At 44.5% G+C, this 27,653-nt stretch overlaps 1 protein-coding gene across 1 annotated transcript in view; it reads right to left on the bottom strand.

Moving 5' to 3' along the window:
* The window catches only part of KY (kyphoscoliosis peptidase), a 57,702-nt gene that overhangs the window by 9,650 nt on the left and 20,399 nt on the right, over positions 1–27,653 (bottom strand). The window contains exons 4-8 of the mRNA XM_006883370.1: positions 18,171–18,245; positions 15,336–15,398; positions 11,721–11,803; positions 9,617–9,725; positions 7,342–7,459 (exon numbers count right to left, since the gene is read on the bottom strand). Of these exons, the coding sequence (XP_006883432.1) occupies positions 7,342–7,459; positions 9,617–9,725; positions 11,721–11,803; positions 15,336–15,398; positions 18,171–18,245 (448 nt within the window). The remainder of the gene's footprint in view (positions 1–7,341; positions 7,460–9,616; positions 9,726–11,720; positions 11,804–15,335; positions 15,399–18,170; positions 18,246–27,653) is intronic.

Below are 27,653 nucleotides of genomic sequence, written 5' to 3'. Positions count from 1 at the left end.
GAAGCAGCAAAAGCTCTTCTAAAACCAAGCTCACTGCCATCAAGCGACCTCCTGTCAGTTTCTGAGGCTGGGAGCCTCAACAGGAGGAGGACGCCCATCTTTCTCCTGTGGAACAACTGGTGGATCCAAATCCCTGACCTTGTAATTAGCATCACAGCCTGTAGGGCACAGCACCACCCAGGATCCTCATATTTTAATCTACAAAGTTATCCACAGTATAAAGAGTGATGTGATGAGATGGTTTACTATTGCAATGTAGTTAATCTGTGAGCGCCATCCCTTGGCATGGCTATAAGGCTGGGGATGGTAGAGTGTGTTTAGATGGTCTTATAGGGGGAAAAATGTATTACGTTTTGTAAAATTAGTACTTTCATTGCCATTCCTTGCTATGCATCAGAAAGCTGGACACTGACTAGGGATGATAGAAGGAGAATTGATGCCTTTGAGCTGTGGTGCTGGAGAAGAGTGTTGAATATACCATGGACTGCCAGGAGAACAAACAGGTTTGTCCTGGAGAGGGTGAAACCAGGCTGCTCCTTGAAGACAAGGATTCTGAAGTTTCGTCTCACATATTTTGGACATGTTGCAAGGAGGGATCACTCCTTGGAGAGGGATGTCATGCTTGGGCGGGTGGAGGGACAACACAAGAGATGAGATAGATTGATTCAGTGATTGGGGTAATGAGGGTAGGTGTGTCAGAGACAATAAAATTGGCACAGGACAGAGCAGGGTTTAGGGCTGTTGTAGATAGAGACACTATGAGTCAACAGCACATAACAACAACAACAACTTGTGTGCGTGTGTGTGTGTGCGCATGTGTATGAAATACATTGCTCTAGTTAGCATAACATTTGTCTGTCAGTTTGCTGTACTGAGGTAACTTGTGTGTTTCTGTGATGCTTAAGGTCATTGCACCAGTGTATCAGATGTTACAAGGGTCACCAATGGTGGACAGGTTTCAGTAGAGTTCGCAGACTAAGATAAACTAGGAAATCAGGACTAGCCACCTACTTCTTAAATATTAGGCCTCTGAAAACTCTATGAGCAGCAAAGAAACACAATAGTTAAAGTATTAGAGGTAGAGCTCAGATTGAAAGTCAACCAAAATGAGGAGAACCAGCGTCAAACATCCTTTAGTAATTGGAATATGAAATGTACGAAGCATGAATTTTGTCTCATATACTTCACGCATGTTGCCAGGAGAGGCTATTCCTTGGAGAGGGACATCATGCTTGGAAAGGTGGAGGGGGAGGGTTGGTTAAAAAGATAAAGACCCTTAATCAGGTGGAAACCAGGTGGATTGACACAGTGACTGCTGCAATGGGCTCTAGTGTGTCAGGAAATGTGAGGACGGCACAGGAGAGGACAGGGTTCTGATCTGTTGTTCAGAGGGTCGTTATGGGTCATACTCAACTTGATGGCAACTAATAATAACAACAACAAAAACAGGAAAATGTCAGGTTGGAGAAGAAATTAATTTGCACCTCCCAGAAGGTTTAAAGGGCCATTTTTTTGTGTGTTTGAGTCTTGGAAAGAGATAGGAAAAAAGGCGTGGTGATGATTATAAGCATCTGCTTGGCTGCACGCCCCTTGCTCTCTTCCGGTGACAGGTGGAGGACGGATGAGGAGATGAGGTGGCGGCTGACCGGTGACAACCAGCTCCCTCAGCATCAGAGTGTCTCTCTGGTAAATAAGTCTTTTTGGAAAATCTGCTAACAAGTGGTGTTTTGAAGAGGAATGTGGCATCAGGCTTGGAGGAAGGCTCACCCACAATCTGCGCCGTGCAGATGACACAACCTCTTGTGAAAGGTTTGTGAAACCTGTTTGCTGTGAGGAAGGACTTGAAACCCTGCAGAGGAGCCAAGACTACAGTCTTCAAAATGGATTGCATCTCAACATCAAGAAGACAGAAAAATCCCCACCACGGGGCCCACAGACACTATCAGGGTAAATGGAGAAAAGATTGAAGTTGTTAGTGATTTCATCTTACTTGAATTCACAATCAGAAGGCAGGAGACCAGGAGACATACTGCATCGGGTAAGTCTGCATTCAGAGACTTTTCACAAATACTTAAGTGCAATGATTGTTGTTGTTATGTGCCATTGAGTCACTTGCGACTCATAGCGACCCTATGTACAACAGCCCTAAACCCTGCTGTCCTGTGCCAATCGCATTGTCTCTGACACACCCATCCCGATTACCCCAATCATTGAATCAATCCACCTCATAGAGGGCCTTCCCCTCCTGCACTGTCCCTCCACCCTACCATGATGTCCCTCTCAAAGGACCTGTCCCAATGATACCAGTTTGAAAATTAAGGTATGCCTATGGTCTTTTCAACCACTTGCTATATATATCTGAGAGCTGGACCGTAAATAAGGATGACAGGAGAAGAATCGATGCCTTTGAGCTGTGGTGTGGAGAAGAGTAGTGAATGTCCCATGGATTACCAAAAGAACAAACAGATAAGCCTTGGAGAAGGTGCAGCCAGAATGCTCCTTAGCCACAGACACGAAGAAGCTTCATCTGTAAACTCTGGGCAGGTTGTTGGGAGAGGCTATTCCTTGGAAAGGCCCACTATGCTTGCTAATTTGAAAGGTTAGAGAAAGAGAGGAAGATTCTCATTGAAATGACTTGGCACAGCGACTGCAGCAACGGGCTCACATGTGTCAGAGACGGTGAGGACTGCGTGGGATAGGATGACAGGGTTCTGGTCTGTTGTTTCAGTGTTCTGATGAGTTGGACTCCACTTTATGGCACCGAACAACAACAAGAAGTGGTGTTAGAGCCACATCAAAGATGGACTCAATGTAGCTGGAGGCTCGGGGGATTAAGCATGGCCCTTGCCAAAGAATGAAGCAGAATAATTTACAGTTGAAGGCGATGGAAGCCGGAGGAGAGACATGAATGCTGCCTCCAGGAGAAAGTCAGAAGAGCCAAGGCCAGTGGGTAGAAATGCAATGGTCTGAAAGCAACACAAGAGCAAAAACTAACAGTCATTTGAGAAGGCAAATTCGGAAAGGAAAGATGCTTCTAAAACACCTGGATCCCCAGAAAATGACTTTGTTGACTCTTTTTCTTCAAGGAGGCTTTTGCACGGAAGTGGAAGGGGAAGGGTGTGAATCAATGACGTCCGGGTGCACACAATTCCCGCTCAAAGGCCATGGTGACGACTGCGTCTGGGTAACTTGGCATATGTGAATGCCCTGCTTTCAGCTAACAAGGAATTAGTTAATGAACTGACCAAAGTCTTGACAGTTATTTTAAAGTTGGAGGAGATTAAGAAAGTGATGCATGAACAGGTAAAACAAAATGTAAAAGAATTTCTACTGGGAGTTACAGATGTCCTGGGCAATGGAGGAACCTTGTACAGGGACCACTGCCTGGTGGGAAACATAACTTTAAATGATGCGCACTACGGAGCTGGGTTTTAACGACCTGCTGCAGGCCGCTGGAGGCCAGAATGTGGCCACTGCAGAGCATTTGGACCAGGCTAAAAAGATGACAGTCTCACTTGAGGCAAATGTCAATTTTCTGCATTTGTGTGGGCTGGAGCAGGGTGCAGGAAAATTCCAAGGAACAAAAATACTCCCTATTCCAGAAAGACAGGAAAAGTTGGGAAAAAAATTGAAAACCAACAAAGAACTTGAGTTTAAAATTCAAATAAAAAGAATAACATTCTTAAAGAGATGCTTAGGCACCCAGGGAGTTCAAAAGAGATTGTTATTTTTGGAAAATAAAATAAAAGAAGCCCATTTCACACATAATCTTTAACCAGATGGTTTGATACAGTGACTGCAGCAATGGGCTCACGTGTGTCAAGAGATTATGAAGATGGCACAGGATAGGGCAGGGCTCAGGTCTATTATTCACTGGGTTGCTCTGAGTTATACTTGATTTAATAATACCTGACAACAACAATTTCACATATTGTTGCTTGGAAAGTCCCATCATTTCCTGTGATTTAATAAATATCCACCAAAGGCCCACTGTGTGTAGGATATGGAGGAGTTCTTGTGGGAAAAGAGGCGGGAGAGGCAGAGACATTGAAGATCTGGTTCTATAGTGAATGAAAAGATAAGAGTGATTATAAAGAGCAATGGTGTTAGATTGGAGACTAAGGTGCTCCTGATCCAGGCCATGGTCTTTGCAATTACTTGCTATGCATCAGAAAGCTGGACAATGACTAAGGATGGTTTCTATGATTCTTCTGAAGAATTAATGCCTTTGAGTTGTGGTGCTAGAGAAGAGTATTGAATGTACCATGGACTGCCAAGAGAACAAATGAGTCTGTCCTAGAGAGGGTGAAACCAGGCTGCTCCTTTAAGGCAAGGATTTTGCAGCTCCGTCTCACATACTTTGGGCATGTGGCCAGGAGAAACCAGTTCTTGGAGAGGGACATCATGCTTGGGAGGGTGGAGGGACAGCACAAGAGAAGAAGACCCTGGATGAACTGGATTGACAGTGACTGGGGTAATGGAGGCATGTGTGTCAGAGACAATGAAATTGGCTCAAGATAGAGCAGGGTGTAGAGCTGTTGTACATAAGGTGGTGATGAGTCACAGGCAACTTGATGGCAAATAAAAACAACAACATGTACGTGCACAGAACAAGGTCTAGAGAGGACAGGACAAAAAGTTGACCATATTTTCTCTAAGTGGGTAATTTTAAATGTTCTCTTTGCTTCTGTACATGTCATGTTGTTGTGGTTGTGTATGTTGTTGGAAACAATCCACAGTTGACTTTCCAGCAGGTTTTCAGAGTAGATCAGAGTAGAGGAGACTGCCCATCCTTCTCCCATGGAGCAGCTGGTGGATTTGAACAGGGTGCCTTCGTGTTAGCAGCACAGCTCCTTACCACTATGCCACCAGCGCTCCCCATACATGTTATAAACGCTCTATAATAAACAAGCATGTTTTTAAACTTTAGAAGGATTTAAATAAGAAAACAAGGCAACACCATGCCAGCAGTCCCCTGCCACGGCACTCATGCCAACTCACCACGACCCCCTAGGTGGTGGTGGTTGTTGTTCAGTGCCGTCGAGTCGTAGGTGACTCATAGCGACTCTACGAACAAAAGTCCTCAACACTTGTGTGACTTTCATCCTCTCTCCAGGTTCACAGGGTTTCCGGAGGCAAGCTAATACGGAAGTGGATGCCACTCCTGCTTCCAAACTTGTTTTAATCGGGGAGCTCCACCAAACACTGCCCACCATGGGTGACCATTATCACATTTGACACATCAGTGTCACAGTGTTCAGCTTCACAGCGACCACAAGTCACCTCTGTACAGCAAGTGGACACACCAGGGCTACACGACCTTTGGCTTGGTAGCATCACTTTCTTTCCACTAGGCCAACTGATCTCTCTCTATGTTGGTGATAGGATATAGTGGAAATGCCTGTAGGGTTTCTGGTGTCCTCAGTCTTTACTGAACCAGACAGACTGCCTCATTGTCCCCCCAAGAAGGGGTTGATGGATTTGAACCACTGACCTTTATGTTAGCAACTGAGTGTTTAACCATTGTGCCACGAGGGTTCCTCAGGGCAACACAGCAGCAGGTGTGTGAGGAACACCGGTGACGTGGCGGGAGTGGAGGGAGAGGGTCCGCTTTGCTGGGGTAACAGGTGGGGAGAGTGTCAGGGAGAGGGGAGCAGTGTAAGTTTAAAAGGACAAATGTATAAAAGTCCCAAACTGAACCCACTGTGGCCGGGGCGATTCCACACCACAGTGACCCGGAAGGACAGAGCAGAACTGCCCGCAGGATTTCCTCACAGAAGTGGACGGTCACGTCTTTTTCCCTCATAGCTGTGGGTGGGCTTGAACTGCCAATCTTTTTTTCCCCCTATAATTATATTTTATTAATTTTCATAAACATTTACAGAGATTTGGGGTTTCCATTCACTCATTGTTGCACTATTCTCTCTACCCTCCTCCCAGTTTGTTCTTGTCCAAATGCCACAGTGCTTGTCAAAGCCATGAACTGCCAATCTTTAGGTCACTAGTCACAGTCCTTCCATGCGTGCAGGAGGTGCTCATGGATACAGGTCTGAAAGGTTCGATTTTGGAAGACTCTGCGTGACGGGGTGGACTTTTCATCTTCTTCAGGAAACTAGGGCCAGAGAAGCCTGGACGGGGAGGTCAGAGAGGAGCGGGGCTCCTGAGAGAGGCAGGTGGGGGTGCCGGGGCCCCTGGATTCGGGGGCAGCAGCAGGACACGATGGAAGGAGAGGCTGGGGTAGCAGCCAGGGTGATGACCCCCACACCCTGATCTGCCTTATTTGTCCTGACGCTGGGGCCTCGGGGTGAGGGGAGGGAGGAGAAGGCATTAGAACTGCCAAGTGTGTGTCTGCTTTATATTTGGGGTGATGACAAAGATGGGGTGCAGGGGGGTGGGGATTGGGTGGAGGGGTCCAGCTCGGGGGTTGTGTGTCCCCTAGGAGCTGGCTGCCCTGGGACACTTGTGCAGCACTCACAGTCACCTGCCTAAGGGCCATTTCCATGGCTTCCCACCTGTTGTCCTGGGGGGCTGACCTCTGGGGCCTGCAGCCTCACTAAGCAGCTGCTCACATGTTCCCAGAAGAGGGGGAGCCTTGGTGGTCCCCAGGGTCTGATCGTTGTCTCCTGGGGAGTCCAGTAAGCCTGAGAAAGCACACGTGGCTGGAGTGGCTTCCTGTGTCCCTTTAGCTTCAAGTCTGCTTTGAGGCCACCGAGAAATGACTGACGCTGCACACACAAATAGTTTCCCCTCCAGCCAGGCCTGGTCCCTGTTAAGCGAGAGCTGCCACCTTTCCCCCAGTTCAGCCCTTGTCACCCCAGAGCACTGAGAATGGGCCGCAAGGTCCCCCAGAGAAGCGGGTGCTGGTGATTCAATAGCTTTTCTGATGGGTACATCTTCTTCATAGGAGGCCTTCTGCTTCCTCGGAGGGAACTTGTTCGCCAGCCCCCGGGGCAGCCCTGTCCTCCCCTTCCTAAGTCTGCCATTCCTCTAACCTTCAGCTTCGGAGCTGTGAGAAGGTGGGAAAAGGGCCTTTTATAACCAAATTATCTCTGTGCACTCATCTGCCATTATGCTAATGCATCTCGAAGCCAGGCAGATGGTACAAAGTCAATTATGCGGCGTTTTAAAGGGAGGAATTGACCTTTTCTGGACCCGCCTGGATTCCTGCAAACGGAAGTTTCAGGCCTGGCCTGGAGGCAAAGTCTTGGAAGGACTGGGGCTGGGGGTGCCGGCCTCTGGGGAATGGCTGTCTTTTGAGGACCACCTCTCTCTCTCTCTCTCTCTCTCTCTCTCTCTCTCTCTCTCTCTCTCTCTCTCTCTCTCTCCCTCTCTCTCCCCTACCTGCACATTTTCTCAAACAGCCCGGCATAGCCGTCGCAGTTCGTCTTCTGGGTCTGCAGGATGTCGGTGAGCTTGAGGGCTTGGCGGTCCTTCTCCTGTGCGGCCACGATGTCGTACTCTGGGGACAGTCGCAAGGAGGAGGGTAATGAGAGACACACCGCCAAGGGCATGCGGCCTCAACTGGGGCAAAGGAGACAAAGCTTGACTTCTCGGGTCCCACCACGCCCTCAGGGTGCTTCAGGGGTCATCTTGGGCTGCCCCCACCCACTGTTGTGAGGTACCATCGAGTTGAGTATGTCTCATAGCGACCCTGTGGAGAAAAGACCTGACCGCTGTCCTGTCCCGTGCCCTCCACACCGTCTCCAGTACACGTGAGCCCATTGCTGCAGTCACCGGGTCAATCCACCTCACTGAGGGTCTTCCTCTCCGGCAGTGCAACTCCTTCCACCGAGCCCCCAGAGCTCACTATGTGGATAGACTGATTTCTCTCTCCTTCTACTGATTTCTCTCAACAAGGTGGATTAACACAGTGACTGCAACAGTGGGCTGACAGGTATCAGAGATGAGGAGGACAGAACAGGGCAGGGCAAGGTTCATAGAGTCATGGTCGACTGGATCTAACAACAACAACAACAACAACAACAACAACAACATCTATCTAGAGGCGGGGCGGACTGTGTCTCACATATTTTGGGCATGTTGTAAGGAGGGGCCAGTGCTTGGAATAAGATATTAAGCTTGGAAAGATTGAGGGTCAATGAAAGAGAAGAAGACCTTCTATCAGATGGATCCACACAGTGACCGTAGCAATGAGGACAGCAAAGGATAGAACGAGGTTCAGAGCCATTGTTCACAAAGCTGCTATGGGGCATAGTCGATTCAATGGCTTCTACCAACAACAACAATAACAAACACAACAACAACAACAACGACGACATACCTGCCAGTCTATCCATCTAAAGTATAGGTGTAGGTTGCAAAGAAAATCTACAAAACATTCTGCTTCAGGATTTTGATTTCTCTTCTTTAAGGCCCATAGAGAGAGCTCTGTGGGCCTGGTGGATAGAAAGTGATGTTACCATGTCAAAAGTGGGTGATTTTAATCTGAGGCCTTCAGGCCTGGTTTTAATTATTTTTGGTCAAACATTCTTCTAAGTGGTACAGCACTGGTCTGTCCATTTGCTATACAGAGGTAACTCGTGGTTGCTGTGAAGCTGAACAGTGTGACACTGATGAATCAAATGTGATAATGGTTACCCATGGTGGACAGTGTTTGGTGGAGCTCCCTGATTAAAACAAGCTTGGAAACAGGAGTGGCATCCACTTCTGAAATAGCTTGCCTCTGGAAACTATGAATGTGGAGAAATGACGAAAGTTATCCAAGTGTTCAGGTCTTTCGTTCACAGGGTTGTTAGGAGTCGTCTATGACACTGAACAACGCCCAGGAGGAGAAGGTGAAGGCTTGGCGCTCTGGAGGTGGGCTCTGAGCTCCCCGTCAGACCTCCTACCAAAGCCAGGGAATTCGATCTCTAAGCCCCATTCCTGAAGGTCTGGCGTGAATTCAGCCAGGAGCAGGCAGGTAGGTAGCCCTCTGGCCTGTCTGACTCTTGGTCAGCACCAGAAATCTGCTCCTCTGTGCCTGTGAGACTCTCCAAGCAAGGAGTGGCATCCCCGAAGCAACCTCCTCGGGGCTGGGCTTCGCCTGGGGAGCCTTCCCAGGTCATCTTGGGGAGAGCCATGGGAAGCCAGCCACACACTCCCGGGTCTCCAGAAGTGGCCCTGAGAATCAATCCTGGAGACTGGGCTGGGCTTGGTGGTCAAGGTGACCAGCGAGGGAACCGGGAGTGAGGGAAGAACAGACCACCTTCCTGGCGCTCGCACGTTACGGGTTGCAGTGACCTTTGGAAGGCTGTGGTCCCTTCCACTAACAATCACCCTCCGGGGAGATGACCCCTGGATTCTCATCTCTGTGAGGCAGGCATTACAGGGGCCACGGATGAGGGAGGCAAGCTGCCACGTGAGGGGCCCCAGTTCTGGCTGTGGGCAGAAGGCCAAGTGGGATCCCCCACCCAAGGATGACCCCTCTATGGAGATTGTTGGCACACATGGGGTGCACTTATTGGGTGGTCTTTTGCTAGCTTGGCCATCCGGGGGTCCCTCTCTCTTAGGCTCCTTCTTGCCATACACACTGGTTATCAAACCCCAGGGATACCCCTGGAAATGAGGAGTCCAACGGGCTTCATTCTAGAGCCAGTGGCTTCACAGGTGGGCCTACCTATGTGGTGGCAGATCCAGATCCAGACGGCGCGGACCCTCTCCAGGTCACTGTGGGCCTCCTGGACCAGGTCACTCACCAGCTCATCCAGACCACTTTTGACTGTCACCTGAGACATGAGAACAGTGGCTGGGTCAAGGTCAGGGCCTGATCCTAGAACAACCTTGTCTCTGCTCTGTAGATCCTGGGGCCAGCCAGGCGGGCAACGAGCCAGAGCAGACAGGGCGAGAACAGACCAGTTTTCCTTGGAGAATCCCACAGTAGCAAACAGGGACAAGGGAGGGGGAAGGCAGCCCTCATCAGGTTCAGTCTTTCTAGAGCACCTGGGTTCATGTTCAACTTCAGTGTCACCTCTATCTGAGATGCTCCCTCGTCTCCTGGAAGCATCAGTCACATCTGAACTCCATCTGACCACACCTGGCTCTTGGATCCCAAGGGGACCTCGGCACCTTTCATTCTTCCAGTCACCTCCTTTGTCTTTGCTTCACTTTCTTCTCTCTTCAGACCCCATGGCTCTTTGTTCCTCTCTCAGAATCTAGAAAAACACTCAACACATTGTCCATCTGTCTTACTGCCTGGCTGACTCCTGATATAATCCCAAAACAGAGTTTCGTGGCTTCTGGTCCTTGAGTTCCAGCCTGGTTGCGTCTGGGCCTGTCTCGGTCTAAGTTTAGATTGCTGGTGTCTCCTAAGGTTGGTCAGCAGCCGGTCCCATTGCTTCTGGCAGTCATTACCAAACACCTACGTTCTTCAATCTTTGGGCATCCTCCTTTCCTCTCTCAGCAGATGACCTGGCCTTGGGCTTCCAAGAATCCCAGGCAGGAATGTTGAGCCCCACATCCTCCGCATCTTTCTTTGTTCTCATGCTTTTGCCTTTGCAGGGGCTCTTTGCCAATCACCTGTCTCCCCCTCCGGCATCCTCATCTTCTGCCCTTCTTTTTTGGTTGCTGTATTTTCTCTGTCTTCCCACTCTCTCTTTGGAGGCGTGCCTATGCCATCCTTTCTCAGGCTTCTGGGGGTTGTTTCTTCTTCATCGTCTTTACTCAACCCTCTGGAGTCCGGCAAAGGCCTCTAATCTTTATCTGAACTGCCTTTCTGGGTAAGAAGTACCTTCCATGTCAAAGCAGCAGAGATGAATCTGCTCGCATCTCACACGGTCGGCCGTGCCCGCTGCCCATGGCCTCCCTCTCTGGACCTTCCAGGACACAGATCCTTCTTGACTTGATCTCATCTTCCACATTGCCCCAGGCCCATCAGGTTCCCCCCTGCTGCTTATATTGATACTCACCCCTCAGCTTCAGTTCTTAACCAAATCTCAACCAAATTGGCAATCTCAGCCCTGAAGTGATGACATGTTCCAGGCTCATCTGTCCAGCTACCCAGTGGTCATTTCTCATGAACGTGCTAAAGGAACCCAAAGCCCATTGTCCCCTAAACACTTGTCATCCCTAAAACTTGTGCCTTCCTCTTAGTCCCTCATGGTGAGAGGTCACTGCTCTCTCCCGAGCACTCAGTCCAGCAATCCTGGAACCTCTTTCCTCATGTCCACCTCACTCCACGTACACTGGTGGCCAAGTTACCTCTGCCTCCAGCCCAGTGTAGACCTTGGCCCTCCATGTCCCCACTTAATCCAGGCAAAGACTTCTCCCTCCAGGCCAGCTGCATGTCTCCTTACAGACATCCCTGCCTCTAATCTGACTTTATTGGACCATGCATTCATTTGTCAATTCCTAAGCCCTTATTATGTACCAACCACAGGGTCACCTTTCTAAAAGAGGTTATCTTTGCTTAGCATCCTAGGATATTCCACTGTGATATCCGGGAAAAGGCTGAGCTCCATGGTCCTTCACACCAGACTCTCTGGTTCCCATGATGCCCTTCGTCCACAGGCTGGGGGTGGCATGGTCGGGGGGGTGAACTGGCCAGAGGGACTGCTGCTGTGGGCCCTGTGGTGCTCTTGCTGTGGAAAGGAACGTGCAGGGCATCCATCCAAGTGACCCGGGACACATCCAGGGGGATTCAGGGGAGACGTTTGGCTGCCCAGGATCAGGGAACTCCAAGCTACCTCTGAGGGCTCATGGCCAGAGGGACTCGGATCTCCTACCTGTGAGGCATGGATGTCTAGTTTCTCAAACTGCTGCAAGTCCAGAGCCATGGACTTCAGGCTGGATCGGTCCCAGGGGTAGGCTGGAGACAGACACAGAGAGGCCACTAGTCAGCTGCTGAGACCCACAGAGGAAGCTCTCTGTTCCAGGTCTCACGGAATCTTTTAGGCGCTGAGACTTTACCAATGAGCCCCAAAGCCTGACTCCACCAGAGCCAGAAACTGTATCTGGTATAGAGGTGCCCTGGTCCAATTAGTTTGATAAAGACGACAGCCTCTACAGTTCTCTTGGAGATTTGCAGGGAACATTAGACCATTTGCAGACTCTCGTGAAGTCAGCACGGAAGAAATTGCGTTAACAGCAACATCCACTGACTCGGCAGCCCCCAGCCGTGTTTGATGACAGAGTCCACTTGTGCCCCACCATTCATTTTCTGCAGATTCGCTGGTACATTTTCTAGGCTTAGGTGCTGTGTGGGAAGTGTGGGTAATGCCACCAGCCTCTGTTGAGCTGAAGAAGGAAGACTCCACACTTAGACATGGTACTGCAGTGGGGAGGGGCCACAGAGCACCCTGGGTTTGGCCAGGGGGCACGGTGAGGCCATGTGGTCTGGGATTCTGCAACATGAGGTGTGATCAGCCTCCTTCTTTGCTCATGGTTAGAAAGAGACAAGACTGTGGCACCCAAAAAAAATAAATGGGGGGCTATGCAAGCAATAATCATTTCAAGAGCTGCGTGGAAGCACCAGAGGGAAGCTGATTCCCGGAAACACTCAAGAATATCTAATCCCTGTTGTAGGAGGCTTCTCTGCCCAGACCCTGGTCTGCAGTTTCAGGTTTCTGGGACAGACACAGGGCGGACAGAAAACTAATGACTGTGTCTGATGCTGATGTAGAGGTCATCTGTCTCCAGCTTCCTCACTGCCCACAGGATTGCCCCTGCTGCCAGCGTGTCCACTACAGGGCTGACAGACCAGGGCAGGGATCAGCAGATGGGTGGACAGCAAGCTCTTGTCCCACCCAGAGAAGACCATGGATTCTGGCTAAAGTCTTCTTAATGCCCACTGAGCCCTAAGGGCCCAAATCAGGGAAACTGGGTATGAGGACAGGGTGGCTGAGAGGAGGAGGAGGAGGGATATCCAGGATCTGAGGGTTACTTCTCTCCAGAGAAGGAGCTAGAGATGAGGCAGTGGCACCCTCCTTCTCTGCCCCCCCCCCGTTCATTTCAGAAGTTCTTAATGAAAATCTCCCAATCTTTTTATGCTGTACAGACATACACTGGTGCTACCGTGAAACCAGATGGAACTCTGGCTCCTATCCAGCCCTCAAATGCTGAAGTTGTGATTTCTCAAATGACTGAGAAAGGTCATTCTTTTTTTCCCTCAATTACTGAGAACATCATCAATACCTATTCCATATGGTCCTGGAGTGCCATTATCTGTCCACTCATCCATCCATCCATCCATCCCACACTCACTCGTACACCTGTTCTATCCATCTATCTATCCATCTCCCTTCCACTCACCCATACCCTATCTATTCATCCATCCATCCATCCATCTGCCTTCCACTCATACACCTATTCTCTCTATCCATCTCATCCCCTCACCCGTAACTCCATCCATCCATCCATCCATCCATCTATCCATCCCACCCTTACTCATCCACCTATTCTATCCATCCATCTATCCATCTCATCCATCCACTCATCTATCTATCCACCCTCCATCTATTCATCCATCCATCCATCCATCCATCCATCCATCCATCCATCCATCCATTCCACCCATCTAGTCCATCCATCCATTCCATCCATCTATTCCATCATCCATCCATCCATCCATCCCACACTCACTCGTGCACCTATTCTATCCATCTATCTATCCATCTCCCTTCCACTCACCCATACCCTATCCATTCATCCATCCATCCGCCTTCCACTCATACACCTATTCTCTCTATCCATCTCATCCCCTCACCCGTAACTCCATCCATCCATCCATCCATCCATCCATCCATCCCACACTTACTCATCCACCTATTCTATCCATCCATCTATCCATCTCATCCATGCACTCATCTATCCACCCTCCATCTATTCATCCATTAATCCATCCGTTTTCCACTCACTCATACACCTATTCTCTCTATCCATCTCATCCCCTCACCCATATCTCCATACCTCCATCCATCCGTCCATCCATCCATCCATTCCATCCATCCATCCATCCATCCATCCATCCCACACTCACTCATCCACCTATTCTATCCATCCATCTATCCATATTTCTCATCCACCCACCCATACTCCATCCATCTATCCATCTCATCCATCCACTTATCCATCTACCTACCCTCCATCTATTCATCCATCCATCCACCCATCCGTTTTCCACTTACTCATACACCTATTCTCTCTATCCATCTCATCCCCTCACCCATACCTCCATCCATCCATCCATCCATCCATCCATCCATCCATCCATCCATCCCATTCATCTATTCCATCATCCATCCATCCATCCATCCATCCACCCACACTCACTCATCCACCTATTCTATCCATCCATCTATCCCTCTTTCTCATCCACTCACCCATACTCTATCCATCCATCCACTCCTCCATCTATCCACCCACCATCCATCCATCTATATATCTATCTTTCCCTCCCTCCCTCCCTCCCTTCCTTCCTTCCTTCCTGGCGTTTGGCTGAGAGACCTTGTCAGGGCTCTGCTGAGCCTCTGCCTTCAATCCTCTCTCTCTCCACATATTGTCTGACAAGGGCCATCACAGTGACCTAAGTGGATCTGAAGTGGATTCACAGGTTTAACAAGCTTCCCCTCGTTACAGCCCTGCAAATGAGGTCCTCCTCTCATTTAGAAGAAGGACAGCATTTCTAAAATGGGACAGAAACCTCTATTACTAGCTTAACTCTTCCTTGGTTCCATTTTACAATATCTGAACATTAAAAATACCCATAATGATGTATGCCTCATTAAATCGAGACTCTGAGCAGATTATGTAAGAACCAAATACGATTTTGCATAAATAGTTTTAAAATACTAGCAGCATTAACAAAATGGTTCCAATTTGAAAGCAAAATAGAGAAAAGTCCTGAGGTGCTCTACACCCTAGATGCCATCTGGTCTATTTGAGGAGAAAACTGAGGCCCAGAGAAGGTCAAGTGAGGAGTAAAATCAGGGCTCAAACCCAGGCCATCTTTCCATACTCAGTGGACCCTCATATTTGGTGCTTCTTCCTCTTTTGCATGGGCCTCTGCTTATTCACAAACTTTCTCATTACCAACATTTGGTGCTCCATTTAAAGTGAATGCAATTCAGAATCCTGTTTTTTAATGCTTCCCATAATGGGCTGTCTTGTTACTGGTAAGGTTTATGCTTTCGCTTTGGGATGACATCTGGTGTGTGAGGGTTTTTCCTCCCCTCCACTGCAGACATTACTAATCAATCATGATTCTCTTCCTCTCTCAGGGAATTCCCTGATAATCAGCTCAGTGTCCCAGGAAGCCATTAGCCATTGATTGGAGTTATCTCATGAGGTCAAATCCATTTGCTATCCCCAAGAACAACTCTGGAGAAGACTCTGCAACTTACCATGGGCATCTTTTCCTCCAGGCTGCCGGGGTCTTGTATTTCCATTCTTGTCACCTTGTAAACCTGCAACATCCCAACAGGCAAGCGTAGAGGTATTTCAGAAGAAATAAATGCAACCATAGACAATTTCACGTGGTGATCTTACTTCTGATGTCTCCTCTTTACTCCTCTCACAACCATTACACTCCTATCCCACCCACCAAGCAAATATGACATTATTCCTCAGGTCAGTAAAAGGACAGTCAAACCCTCTAAGCTCAGTATTAGTCAAGCCAGAAAAGAGCCCCTTCTATTTATTATTTTCTATGGGCAAAAGGGAAAGATGGTTACAGAATGAAGGCTTTGACTAAGATACAAGAAGCCTTCAAATGTCATTGTCCATCTAAAGAAAGCTGCAGGAAAATAGAAGGATAAAGAAAGCTGCAGGAAAATAGAAGGATAACTTGTAAAATGTGTATGGGGGTTGATGGGGGGAAGAGATGGGAGCAGAGGGGGTGATGATAGGTGTGGGGGAGGGGAAACACAATTTGGTGGGTGGAGGCAGGTGGTGAAGGAAATTGGAAAGATCTGGTGGGGATCTGGCAAGAGAGGAGAATGGTGGGCATAGCTCAATGGTGATTGGTTTTATAAAACAATGAATGGAAATGGTTGCATGAAACAATATAAATGCAGAGTAGTATGAAACCTAATGTATACCGACTTTGTATTCAAACCAATGTAAAATACATTTCCCTCCACCCAAAAAAAAAAAATAGAAAAAAAATAAAGAGAGCCAGGGAGGTTTATTTTTCTGTATGACTTTAAAAGTAGGGCACATCCTTCCCATCTGGAACAGCTGCGGGCATGGGGCCAGGTTAAGGAGCCATCGGTTTCTGAAAGATCAGGAAGAGTTCAGCCAGGACTGTCAAGGCTTGTGTTTTTATGTGTTTGAAGGTCACTGCAGGCTGTGAATGCAACAACAGTTGTTCTAGTTTCGTGCTATTGATTCAGAACTGACTCAGAGCTGACCATCCAGCAGGTTTTCAGAGGGAGTAGTTCACTATGGAAGAATAAACATGCGCATAGGCCACTCTGAGAAATAGGCCAATCATTATGCCTTTTGTGTAGTGGCATCTACTTTTTCAAGCAGAACAACCATGGTCCAAAGTAGCAGCTAACATTTACTGCACACTTACTTTGTGCAATACGCTTTACTAGTCTATGTTGTTGTTATGTTCTGTCGAGTTGCCTGAGACTCATGGCCACCTTATGTACAACAGTTCTGAACTCTGCCCTGTCCTAAGCCAGTCTCACTGACACTGACTCACCTACTCCCGTTGCCCTAGCTACCCCATCAATTCATCTCATGCAGAGGCTTCCTCTTCTACACTGTCCTTCCACCTTTCTGAGCATGATATCCTTCTCTAAGGACTGATCTCTCCTGGCCACGTATGTGAGACAGAACTTCAAAATCCTAGCCTCCAAGTCTGTACTTTGCATTAACCTCACAACAACTCTATGAGAGGGTGTGTGTGTATAATTATTGCCCTCCTTTTACAGATGAGGAAACAAAGCCTGAAAAAGAAGTGAAGGCACTTTTTCCATACATTCTCCCAAGATCCTGACTGTTCAGGACCACAGGACTAGTGCACAGCTTGGAGGACTTGCCTGGGCACCTGAATGGCCTTGGAAAGGGCGTGTGCCTAGGTCATCACTCTTTCATCTGCATTCCTCTAAGAGCCTCTGTTTGGCTGAGAGATAATGGATGCAGACAGAGGACCCGAGGAGAATAGAGGAGACTTCAGGTTCCAGGATATTGGCCTGTGTGCAGGGCAGGACTGCTGAAGGATCAGCTATAAGTCAGTTCTGTCTCAACAGCACACAACAACAGCAATAAGAAACTCTAGACAAAACGCAAGGAGGTAAGAAGAGGACATGGTTCAGAGCTCAGTCTTCAGTATCAGATGTGGGTGGCACTAGTCCACATTCTAGCTGGTAATTCAGGCAGCTCTTCTGCTTTTCTGACCGGCACTTTGCTGATCTAAAGAATAGAATACTACAGGGAGCTCTGGTGGCTTTGTGGTTAGGAGGTGCCCTGGCAACCCAAAGATACAAGGCTCGAATCCACCAGCTGTTCTATGAGAGAAAGATGGGCAATATCCTTCTGTGTGAACTACAAGTTCTGAAAACCTGCTGGAGAATCAGCTATGAGTCAGTTCTAACTCAACAGTATATAACAAAACCTATGTGATGAAATGTACTTTCTATTGAATGCCATGCAGAGTATATAACAGCAAGTTTCTGTTGGAGGGTTAAAAAGCTAATAATGCCAGAATTAAGGTTGCATAGAGACGTGTACTCGGGGTGGGGGTGGGGTGGATGGGAAGAGATGGGGGAATTGCACACGAATGAAGGATTTTTTTTTTCAGAGAGGGGAGTGAACTGGTGGGGAGGGAGAAAAGTGCGGCAATGAATGAATGGAAATCCAAAACCTCTATAAATGTCTATTAAAATTAATTTTAAAAAAAGCTAATAATGGTTGTGAAGTCCTCAGGACAGTGTAGGCCACTTACTGGGAACTCAATGCATCACATCTAAAAAAAAAAACCCTATGTGATGCAATGTATTTTCTACTGAATGCCATGCACTGGTCATGTCTAATGCCAGAGATCAAGGACCGTGGTGGCTACATATGGAGAGAGACATGTCTACAGGAGGAGCTGTTTGGAGTGTACAGGTCAAGTGTCAATGCCACTCCACTCCTTCCTCCAGAAGATGGCCGGGCCGGGCTCTGGCCTGCCCAGATGGCCTTAGTCCTCCCAGCCCTCTGCACCCAGCACCCCTGTGTGTACGTACATTTAGCCAGAGAGAGCTTCTTGAACAGCGTGGGTACAGCATCTCGAGGATGGACTTCCACAGTCAGCTGCGTCCCTGCAAAGGACCAAGAGTGATATTCTTAGCTGGATGCTGCCAGGAAAGGATGCAGTGTCCTATGACAGACAACACAAATGGTTCTGAAGTTCTTTTGAGTGTATGAATGTTGTTGTTATGTGCTGTCGAGTCGCTTGCGACTCATAGTGACCCTATGTACAACAGCCCTAAACCCTGCTCTATCCTGAGCCAACCTGTCTCCCACACACCAATCCCAATTACCCCAGTCACTGAGTCAATCCACCTAATAGAGGGCCTCTCCCTCCTGCACTGTCCCTCCACCCTCCCAAGCATGATGTCCCTCTCCAAGGACCGGTCCCTCCTTACAACATGTCTAAAGTATGTCAGATGGAACCTCAGTATCCTTGCCTCCAAGGAGACGCCCGGTTTAACACTTTCCAGGATGAATCTGTTTGTTTTCCTAGCAGTCCATGGTACCCTCAATACTCTTCTCCAGCACCACCGCTCAAAGGCATCAATTCTCCTTCTATCCTCCATAGTCATTGTTCAACTCTCTGATGCATAACAAGTGATTGTAAAGACCATGGCCTGTGTCAGACGTACCTTAGTCTCCAGAGAGACACCACTGCTCTTCAGTACTTTGGAGAGGTCTCTAACAGCACAGACTTTTATTTAAAAGCCACACAGACAGGATTCAGATCTGGTCAAGCTGGAGTCAGTACATTCCACCTCATTTCTTCCACTGGCCTAATGGTAAGAAGCTGCACTACAATCCCAAAGGTACATGGTTTCAATCCACCAGCTGCTCCTCAGAAGACAATATTCTCTTGTGTAACTTGACTGTCTCTGAAGACGACCTGAAGGGTCAGCTGTGAGCCTGTTCCAACTCCAGAGCTCACAACAACAAGAAGAAAGTAATTATAAACTCTAGGCAGAATGGAAGGAGCAATTGTTTGAGGAATCGATGAAAGAAATAGTAGAAAGGGAAGATTAGAATGTAAAGTATCATCAGATTACCAGGGGGCTTACCATTGTTCCCTCCTTTGTTGGCATCATCCTGAAAGGACTCAAAGGTAGGCCACAATGGTACAGCAAAAACGTGTCCAAAAGAAATCTTTTTTTCCAGCCCAAGAAATGAGAAAAGGAACTCTCAAATGACAGAGAGAATGAGTAGTTCATGGTGTTCTTCCTTCTTTCGTTTTGTTTTGCTCTTTCTTGACTCAGTCTACAGACAATCCTTTCAGAGTATGGGTAGCAATGAACTTGTTGAGTTGATAAGCTTCTAAGACTCAGAAGAGGGCATCTCTTCATCTCTTCTCTTCCCAGAGAGATTACGGTCCCAAGAGTGTGGGGTAAATATTCATTGCTCTTGCCTCCTCTCTTTCTGTTCTGTGATGCCTAACCCTATGTGTGAACATAAATTGTGAGGAATGGTTGGCTGAGTGAGGAAAGGAGAATTCCAGCGTTGGCGCTGGGGGTGGAGGTGGGGGTGGGGGAGGACACACAGACAAGGGGATTGTGATAAGGAGGGTGCTATAGAGAACAATTCCAAAAGTGGTGAATGAACTCCTGTCCTTAACCCTCAAAGTGACATCTCTACTCCTTCACACTTTAAAAAAATCATTGTGCATGCGATATTGTCATCATGTCCAAGTCTAAGGGGTAGACCAGTGCCCAGGCCTCAGACTGGCCACTGGGTGGCACACTTGAAGGGGAGATCTGTAAAGCACTTGAAAGGCTACAATCCAAAATTACTCAGCATAGGAAGACCCAGGAAAGTTAAAAAAGGAAAATATAATCAATAGAAATCACGCCCGTGATGTTATAGATTGTAGATCAACTAGACAAAGACTTAAAAACAGCTATGGTAACCATTGTTGTTGTTGTTGTTGTTATTGAGTCAAGCATGACTCATAGTGACACTGTGAACAAAAGTCTTGAAGCCCCTCTATAACGAACGACATTTATCAAAGTTCATAGAGTTTCTGGAGGCGTGTTATTTAGGAAGTGGATGCCACTCGTGCTTCATGGTTATTAAATATGTATGTTGAGCAAAGAATCTGAGAAGCTGGAGTAAATGAAGAAGAGCACAGCATCAGGACTGGAGGAAGACTCATTAAGAACCTGCGATACGCATTTGACGCAACCTCGCTTGCAGAAAGCGAAGAGGACTTGAAGCACTTACTCATAAAGATCAAAGACTATATAATCTTTAGTGAGATGCATCTCACATGTGAAACAAAAATTCTCACAATGGGACCAGTGAACAACATCATGATAAATGGAGGAAAGACCGAAGTTGTCAAGAATTTCATTTAACTTGGCTCTACAATCAACATCCATGGAAATAGCAGTTGAATAATTATTGGATGCATTTCATTAGAGAAAATGATTAAAAAATTTTTTTTGAAACGGTGGCGTAAAACTGTCACTTGGAGAATTAAGGACTCAAGTCATAGTATTTTTTTCGTCTTCTTATATGCATACAAAAGTTGTACCATGAATAAAAAAAAAGACAAAAATAAAATCAATGCCTTGGAATTAGGATGTTAGTAAAGAATCCTGAAAGCAACGTGGCCATCCAGAATGAAAAAATCTTGTAAGATGTAGAGTAAGGAGTAGCCACAATGCTTTTTTTGTGTGAGGATGGGAAGAATTTGTGTATACAGTTTGGCCATGTTAGCAGGAGAAGTTGGTCCCTGTAGAAAGACATGCACAGTTAAGAAGAGAGGTGGCAAAAGAGAGTAAGACCCTCAATGAGTTGGATCAACATAGTGGTTGAAACAACGGACACAGCGATGGTTGTCAGAATGGTGCAGACCTGTGCAGCGTTTTACTCTGTTGTATATAAAATTGCTATAAATTGGAACTACCTCAACATTACCTAATGACCACAATGGCAAGGAGTGAGAAAAACACTCTGTAAAATAAGTGAAAAGATGTAAGTATTAGAAAAAAATAAACAGAAAACACAAATAAGACCAACTGGGGGTTTTAGAAATGGAAAAAAAAAATCCAACAACATAACAACACAAAACTAGCTTCAAGTGTTGTTCTCAGGATATTCTCAGTAGCAAAACAGATATGATCTAGGAGAGTGTCAGTAAAGTTGAAGATGTTCTTGTTGTTATGTGCCGTCAAGTCGCTTGTGACTCATAGCGACCCTATGAACAAGAGTCCAAAACCCTGCTCTATCCTGTGTCAACCTCATTGTCTCTGACACACCTACTCCCATTACCCCAATCAATGAATCAATCCATCTCATCCAGGGTCTTCCTCTCTTGCACTGTCCCTCCACCCTCCCAAACATGATGTCCCTCTCGAAGGACTGGTCTCTCCTTGTAACAGGTCCAAAGTATGTCAGACGAAGCCTCATAACCCTTGCCTTCAAGCAGCAGAAAGAAATAGAGATTTGTACATTGATGTTCATAGCAGTGTTATTCACAATAGCAAGAACATGGAAACAGCCCAAATGTCCATTAACAAATGAATGGATTGAGAAACTGTGGTACCTTAGCATGATGGAATACTATGCAGCACTCAGGAGAAACATTTTGAAAAAATATTATACCTGGGAGAGACTGGAGAGCATTATGCTAAGTGAACTAACTCAGACTCATAAGGATAAATACAGCACAAGACCATTATTGTTAAAATAGAAGAATAATTAGTAAAATGTGTATAAAGGAAGGTCTATGGGAAGAAGGAAAGGATGCAGAGGGGTAAGGGTGGGCAGGGGAAAATCTCAAGGTCACACAATTTGGTGGGTGGAGAAAGGGAGTTTAGAAAATGGGGAAGATCCTGTGGACATAGATCAATGGTGATAAATTTTATAAAACCCATGTATGGGAATTAGTGTATAAAACAATGTGAATGAAGGAAAGTATGAAACATAATGTATATGAATTCGTTTGCAAAGCAATATAAAATTAAAAAATAAAACAAAAAAAGGAATGCCAAAGGGAGTTCTTCAGATGGAAGATTAAGTGATCTCAGAGGGAACCTTGGAAGAGCAACAGAAACATTAAATGTATAAAATGTATACAGAGAAGGGACTATTTCTCCAATATAATCATTCTCACTGACTTAAACATGTACAAACTGGTGAATGCTCTGCTGTGTATGTTCTCCACAATAGCAACATAAATGAACTTATAAAAAAAGATATGTATATTCTATCTTATTTTATTTAAAACCTAAATAATAATTGAAAGTAATAATTACTACATAACACAGAGACAGATGTGTCAGAGACAATAAGGTTGAATATAGGGTTGGGTGAAGGAAAGGAGAAAGATCTGGTGTGAAAAACCAACGAACTTTGTAAGTAAACCAGTATAAAATAAAACTTTTATAAAGAAAAAAATAAGATTGGCTCAGGATAGAGCCAAGTGCAGAGCTGTTGTACAGAGGATCACATAACAACGCATAAAAGAGGAGAGTAAACGTACCTCTGTGGAAGTCATGCTTCCTCATTCTAACTTGAAATGTTGATATTAGTTAAAATTAGACTTTAATTTTTTATAGAAATTAAGTTTCTGTAGAAACATCACTGTATATATTAAAGTAATACAGACTTCTACAACTAGAAGGGTAAATAAAGATATAAAGCAAAAATGTGTCCTAAAAAGCACAAAAATAATAAAGAAGGCAACAAAGGGGAAGTAGAGGAACAAAACTGATGAAACAAAAAGAAAAAAAAAAGACTGAAACCCAATATATCAAAACTGAGTCTAAACACATTAACGAAAAGAAACAGCCAGAAAGAATAAATAAGACCCCCACTGTGTGCTATTAAAAAAAATCTAACTTTAATTATAATTATAGATTGATTGAGTGTAAAAAAAAGAGTAATATCAGACAAAATAGACTTCAGAGCAAAGAACGTATTAAAGAATGTCACATACTGGTAGGAAAAGCCAATTCATCAAGAATATATAAAATTCTGAAGTATGTACACACTTAACAGTCAAACTTTAAGATACATGAAGTATAACTGACAGAAAAGTTGGATTGAGAAAAATCCATAGTTATAACTGGAAACTTTGGAACCCTTCTCCCAAATGGAGTGAGGTGCCGTTGAGTTGACCAAGACTCACAGAACAAGAGAACTGAACCCTTACTATCCTGTGTACCTTCTTCATCTCTGACACACCCAAGCCCATTGTTAGAGTCACTGAGGCAAGCCATCTTGTTGAAGGTCCCTGTCTCTTCCGCTGACCCTTCAACCTTTTGAAGCATGACATATTTTCCCAAGGACAGGTTTCTCCTAATAACATGCCCAAAATATACACGATGAAGTTTCCTCGCCATTTGAGAGAAATAGTAGGCAGAAAATCTGCAAAGATTTTGAGTTTCATAACATCATCGATCAACAGGATTTATTTGATATTTAGAGAATACCCTATCCAATAACATTAGAATATACATTCCTTTCAATTTCCTACAGATTATTAACTAAAATGGACTATATCTTGGGTTTTGGACAAGTTTTATGGTTATCACAAAAGTCCAGAATTAAGGTTGCATAGTGGAGTGGTGGAAGGGATCCGGGGGGGACTGTATACCAAAGAAAGAATTTTTCTTTTACTTTTCAAAGACAGGAGCGAACTGGGGGGTGTGGGGGGGAGAGATGGGCAGGGAAAAAAGTGCAACAATGAATGAATGGAAATCCAAAATCTCTGTAAATGTTCATTAAAATTAGTAAAATAAAATTAAAAAGAAAATTTAAAAAATCTGAGGAAGAGCCAAGGTCTGGTGGCCAAGTGGTAATGTACTGCACTGCCAACCTAGGGACACATGGTTCGAATCCAGAAGCAGCCCTGAGAGAGAAAGATGGACAATCTCTTCTCGTGGATCTTCAGCCACTGAACGTCCACTAGGGGGTCAGCTATAAGTCACTTTTAACTTGACAGTACACAGCAACAACAATGTTCACCAAAAATGTAATATCATTTTAAAATAATCGGGAAAAAAATTGAAATAATACATATTTATTATCGGGCCCTAATAGATTTAATTTAATTAGAAATAAAACAACCACATAACAATAACTAGGAAATATCCAAATATTTAGAAATAAAACATATTTCAGAATAAGTCAAAGGTTAACGAAATAAGGAAGAAAATAAAAAAATATTCTTTAAATAAAAATGAAGCATATCAAATGATGTGGGATCAAAGTAGCATTTAGAGAGAAATTGGTAGTATTAAGTGCTTAGAGAAAAGATTAGAAAGGTTGTATTAGGAAAAGGTCTCAACTGAACAATTTAAGTTTCCACCTTAAGCTACAGAAATAATGGGACATCAAATCCAAAGTAGAAAAAAAAGGAAATAATAAAGAGATGAAAACAAGAAAATAAATGCAAATAACTAATGAAGCCCAAACTAGTTTTTTTTTTAAAAAGATCAGTAAAATTAATAAACCTCTAGTCAGAGAAATCAAGGAGAGAGAAAAAAAGAACCAGAAATTGTCACTATGATGAATGAAAGAGGATGTATCATTATAGATTCCACAGATTAAAGGAATACTACAAACAGCTCCATGAGCATAAAGTCAACAAATCAGATAAAATGGGCCTTTCTTTGAAAGCTACAAACTTCCAAGTAAGACCACAATCTTGCCCCAAAAAGTGACAGCATATTCTTTTATCTAATTTAAAAATTAAATTCATAGGTAGAAACTGTTTCCCCAAATCTGGCTACAAAATGGTTTCACTAGTAAATTTTAACAAATTTTTTTTTTTAAAAAACCCAAAACATTAAGTTTTCAGAGGCTTCTTTAGAAAATAGAGACACGAACACATCATTACTAATTTTATGAAGTCTGCATGAATCTGATACTAGTATCAGATAAAGTCTTCATAAGGACACTACAGATCAATGTATCTACATGAACATAAAACAAAATCCCTCAACAACATTACTAGTAATATTAGTACTATCATTAGAAACTCAACAATATTAGGAAATAAAATCTAGCAATATCACAAATAATAACACAACATAACCAATTGCAGTTTCTCTTGGGAATGCAAAACTGGTTCCATATTTGAACATAAATTTGTAATAATTAACCATATTAATAAGTTAAAGAAAAGTTACATGATACCAACTGATGAAGAGTAAGAATTTGACAAAATCTAACAAAATTCAATGCAAATACTCTCAACAAACAGAACTCTCTTAGCCTCTCTCTGTCTGTTAAGGCTCACTGAACGGTACATCAAAAAACTAACCTTCTCTGCCCGCTGATTTAAAAAGAAAATGAAAAATATAAACATAAATATAAACACAACGTGAATGAAGGGATGTGTGAAACACAATGTATATGAATTTTGTACGGAAACCAATATAAAATAAAAAATTTTAAAACCCCATAAATACAAATCAAACAAAAACTCTAACAATTAAAACAAAGATTTGACTCAGAAAGATAAAAATGGAAAGCTAAAATCCTGTCAGAATTTATTTTTATATTTTAACAATTTCAAACCAAAATTATATAAGCATGCTTTTGTAGCCTGCTTCTTAAGAATTTCCACTCTAGTAAATATTTTCATATTGCATGATTTTTTAAGGAAAATTTTTATTTTATACTGGTTTACTCACAACGTTTGTATTCATTGTTTTTCACACCAGATCTTTCTCATTTCCTTTATCCACCCCTCCCTCCACCCATCAGATTGTACGACCCTATGATTTACAGCTCCTCCAACATCCCTCTGCTTCCCCTCTCCTCTCCCCAGATTATCATACATGTTTACTAGTTATTTCAATGTTCTTATTTAGTATTTGTCCTTATGAGACTGAGTTAGTTCACTCAGCATAAACCTCTCCAGTCCCTCTCAAGGCAGGTAGTGACTTACAAAATCATTGCTCCTGCATGCTGCATAGTATTCCACTGTGTGAATGTACCATCATTTCTCAATCCATCTGATTATGGTTGGGCATTTGGGCTGTCTCCATGTTCTTGCAATGGTGAATAACATTGCTATGAATATTGGTGTACAAGTCTCCATTTTTGCCTCAGTTCTCATTTTCTCAGAGTATATTCCAAGCACAGAATAGCTGGGTCATATGAAATGTTTGCGTTAGCTTTCTGAGGAAACACCAAACTGCCTTCCAGAGAGGTTGTACCATTTTACAATCCTACCAACAATGTATAAGTGTTCTTCTTTCACCACATCCTCTCCAGCATTTATCGCTTGCTGTCCTGTTAAACTTTGCCACTGCTACTTGTCTAGTTTTTAATGACTATATAGTATTTTCTTGCATAAGTGAATTCCATTGCTATCTAGTCCATTCTAAACCACAGTGACCTTATAGGACAGAGTAGAACATCTCTACAAGGTTTCCAGGGCTGTAAATCTTTACAGAAGCAGATTGTCATATATTTCCTTCACAGTCTATTGCACAATCAGTTTACAATTCATATAAACAAATTTTTTGGTTGATTTTTGCCTATCCCAGATATCTTGTTATTATGAACAATGATATGATGAACATTCTGATATATACATCTTTTAAACACATTTATAATTAGCTACTTGGAATACATTCTTAAATAGAAATGAAAAAGCATGAAGATATTTTAAGATTTTAGAGTTAAATAAATCCACATAAAGGTGCATGGGCAATCAATCCAGAATGTGGTACTGGCCCAGTGTCGTTTTATCGTGACTCATCACTGTTCTGCTCAATTTCTAGTCTCTCTACATGTAAAAGTTGGACAATGAATAAAGATAAGAGAAGAATCAATGCCTTTGAGTTCTGATGTTAAGAGAAGAATGTTGAATATCTCATGGACTTCCAAAAGAACAAACAGATAGGCCTTGGATAAATTGCAGCCAAAGTGATCCTTGGAAACAAAGATGGTGAAGTTTCATCTCACATACTTGGGATGTATTTGGAAAGGTGGAGGGTCAACGCAGGATACGAAGATCCTTAAAAAGATGAATTGACAAAAATCCTTAACAAGATGAACTGACATAGTGGCAGCAGCAATCGACCCAAGTGTGTCAGAGATGATGAGGATGGCACAGGCTAGGACAGGGTTCCGCTCTGTTGTTCACAGGGTGGATATGAGTCGTACTTGATTTGAGAGTACATAACAACTTCAATTTCTCTTCCATCACTCCTTTTATTGTGTACCATTGAGTTGGAACCCGTTCATAGCTGACCCTCCAGTGGGTTTTCAGAAGAAGTAAATCATATGGTAGAAGATTGCCAGTGTTTACCACAGAGTTGCTGGTGGATTCAAACTGTATAAAATACCTCCCATGAGTGATTTTATAACTTTATATTCCTCATCAGGAAGGATGGTGAAGAGATTGAGATTGTTCACAGCTTTAGTCTGCTTGGCTCCACAGTCAACACTCTTGGCACCAGTAGCCAGGAAATTAAAAGATGTATTGCCATAGGAAAGTCTGCTGTTAGGGACCTCTC

This window comes from Elephantulus edwardii, unplaced genomic scaffold (assembly GCF_000299155.1).
Source record: "Elephantulus edwardii isolate Elephantulus edwardi_28Jun2011 unplaced genomic scaffold, EleEdw1.0 scaffold00027, whole genome shotgun sequence".
NCBI classification, from domain to species: domain Eukaryota; kingdom Metazoa; phylum Chordata; class Mammalia; order Macroscelidea; family Macroscelididae; genus Elephantulus; species Elephantulus edwardii.
The sequence above is the reverse complement of the archived record's forward strand: the minus strand, read 5'-3'. Positions and strand labels throughout refer to the sequence as shown.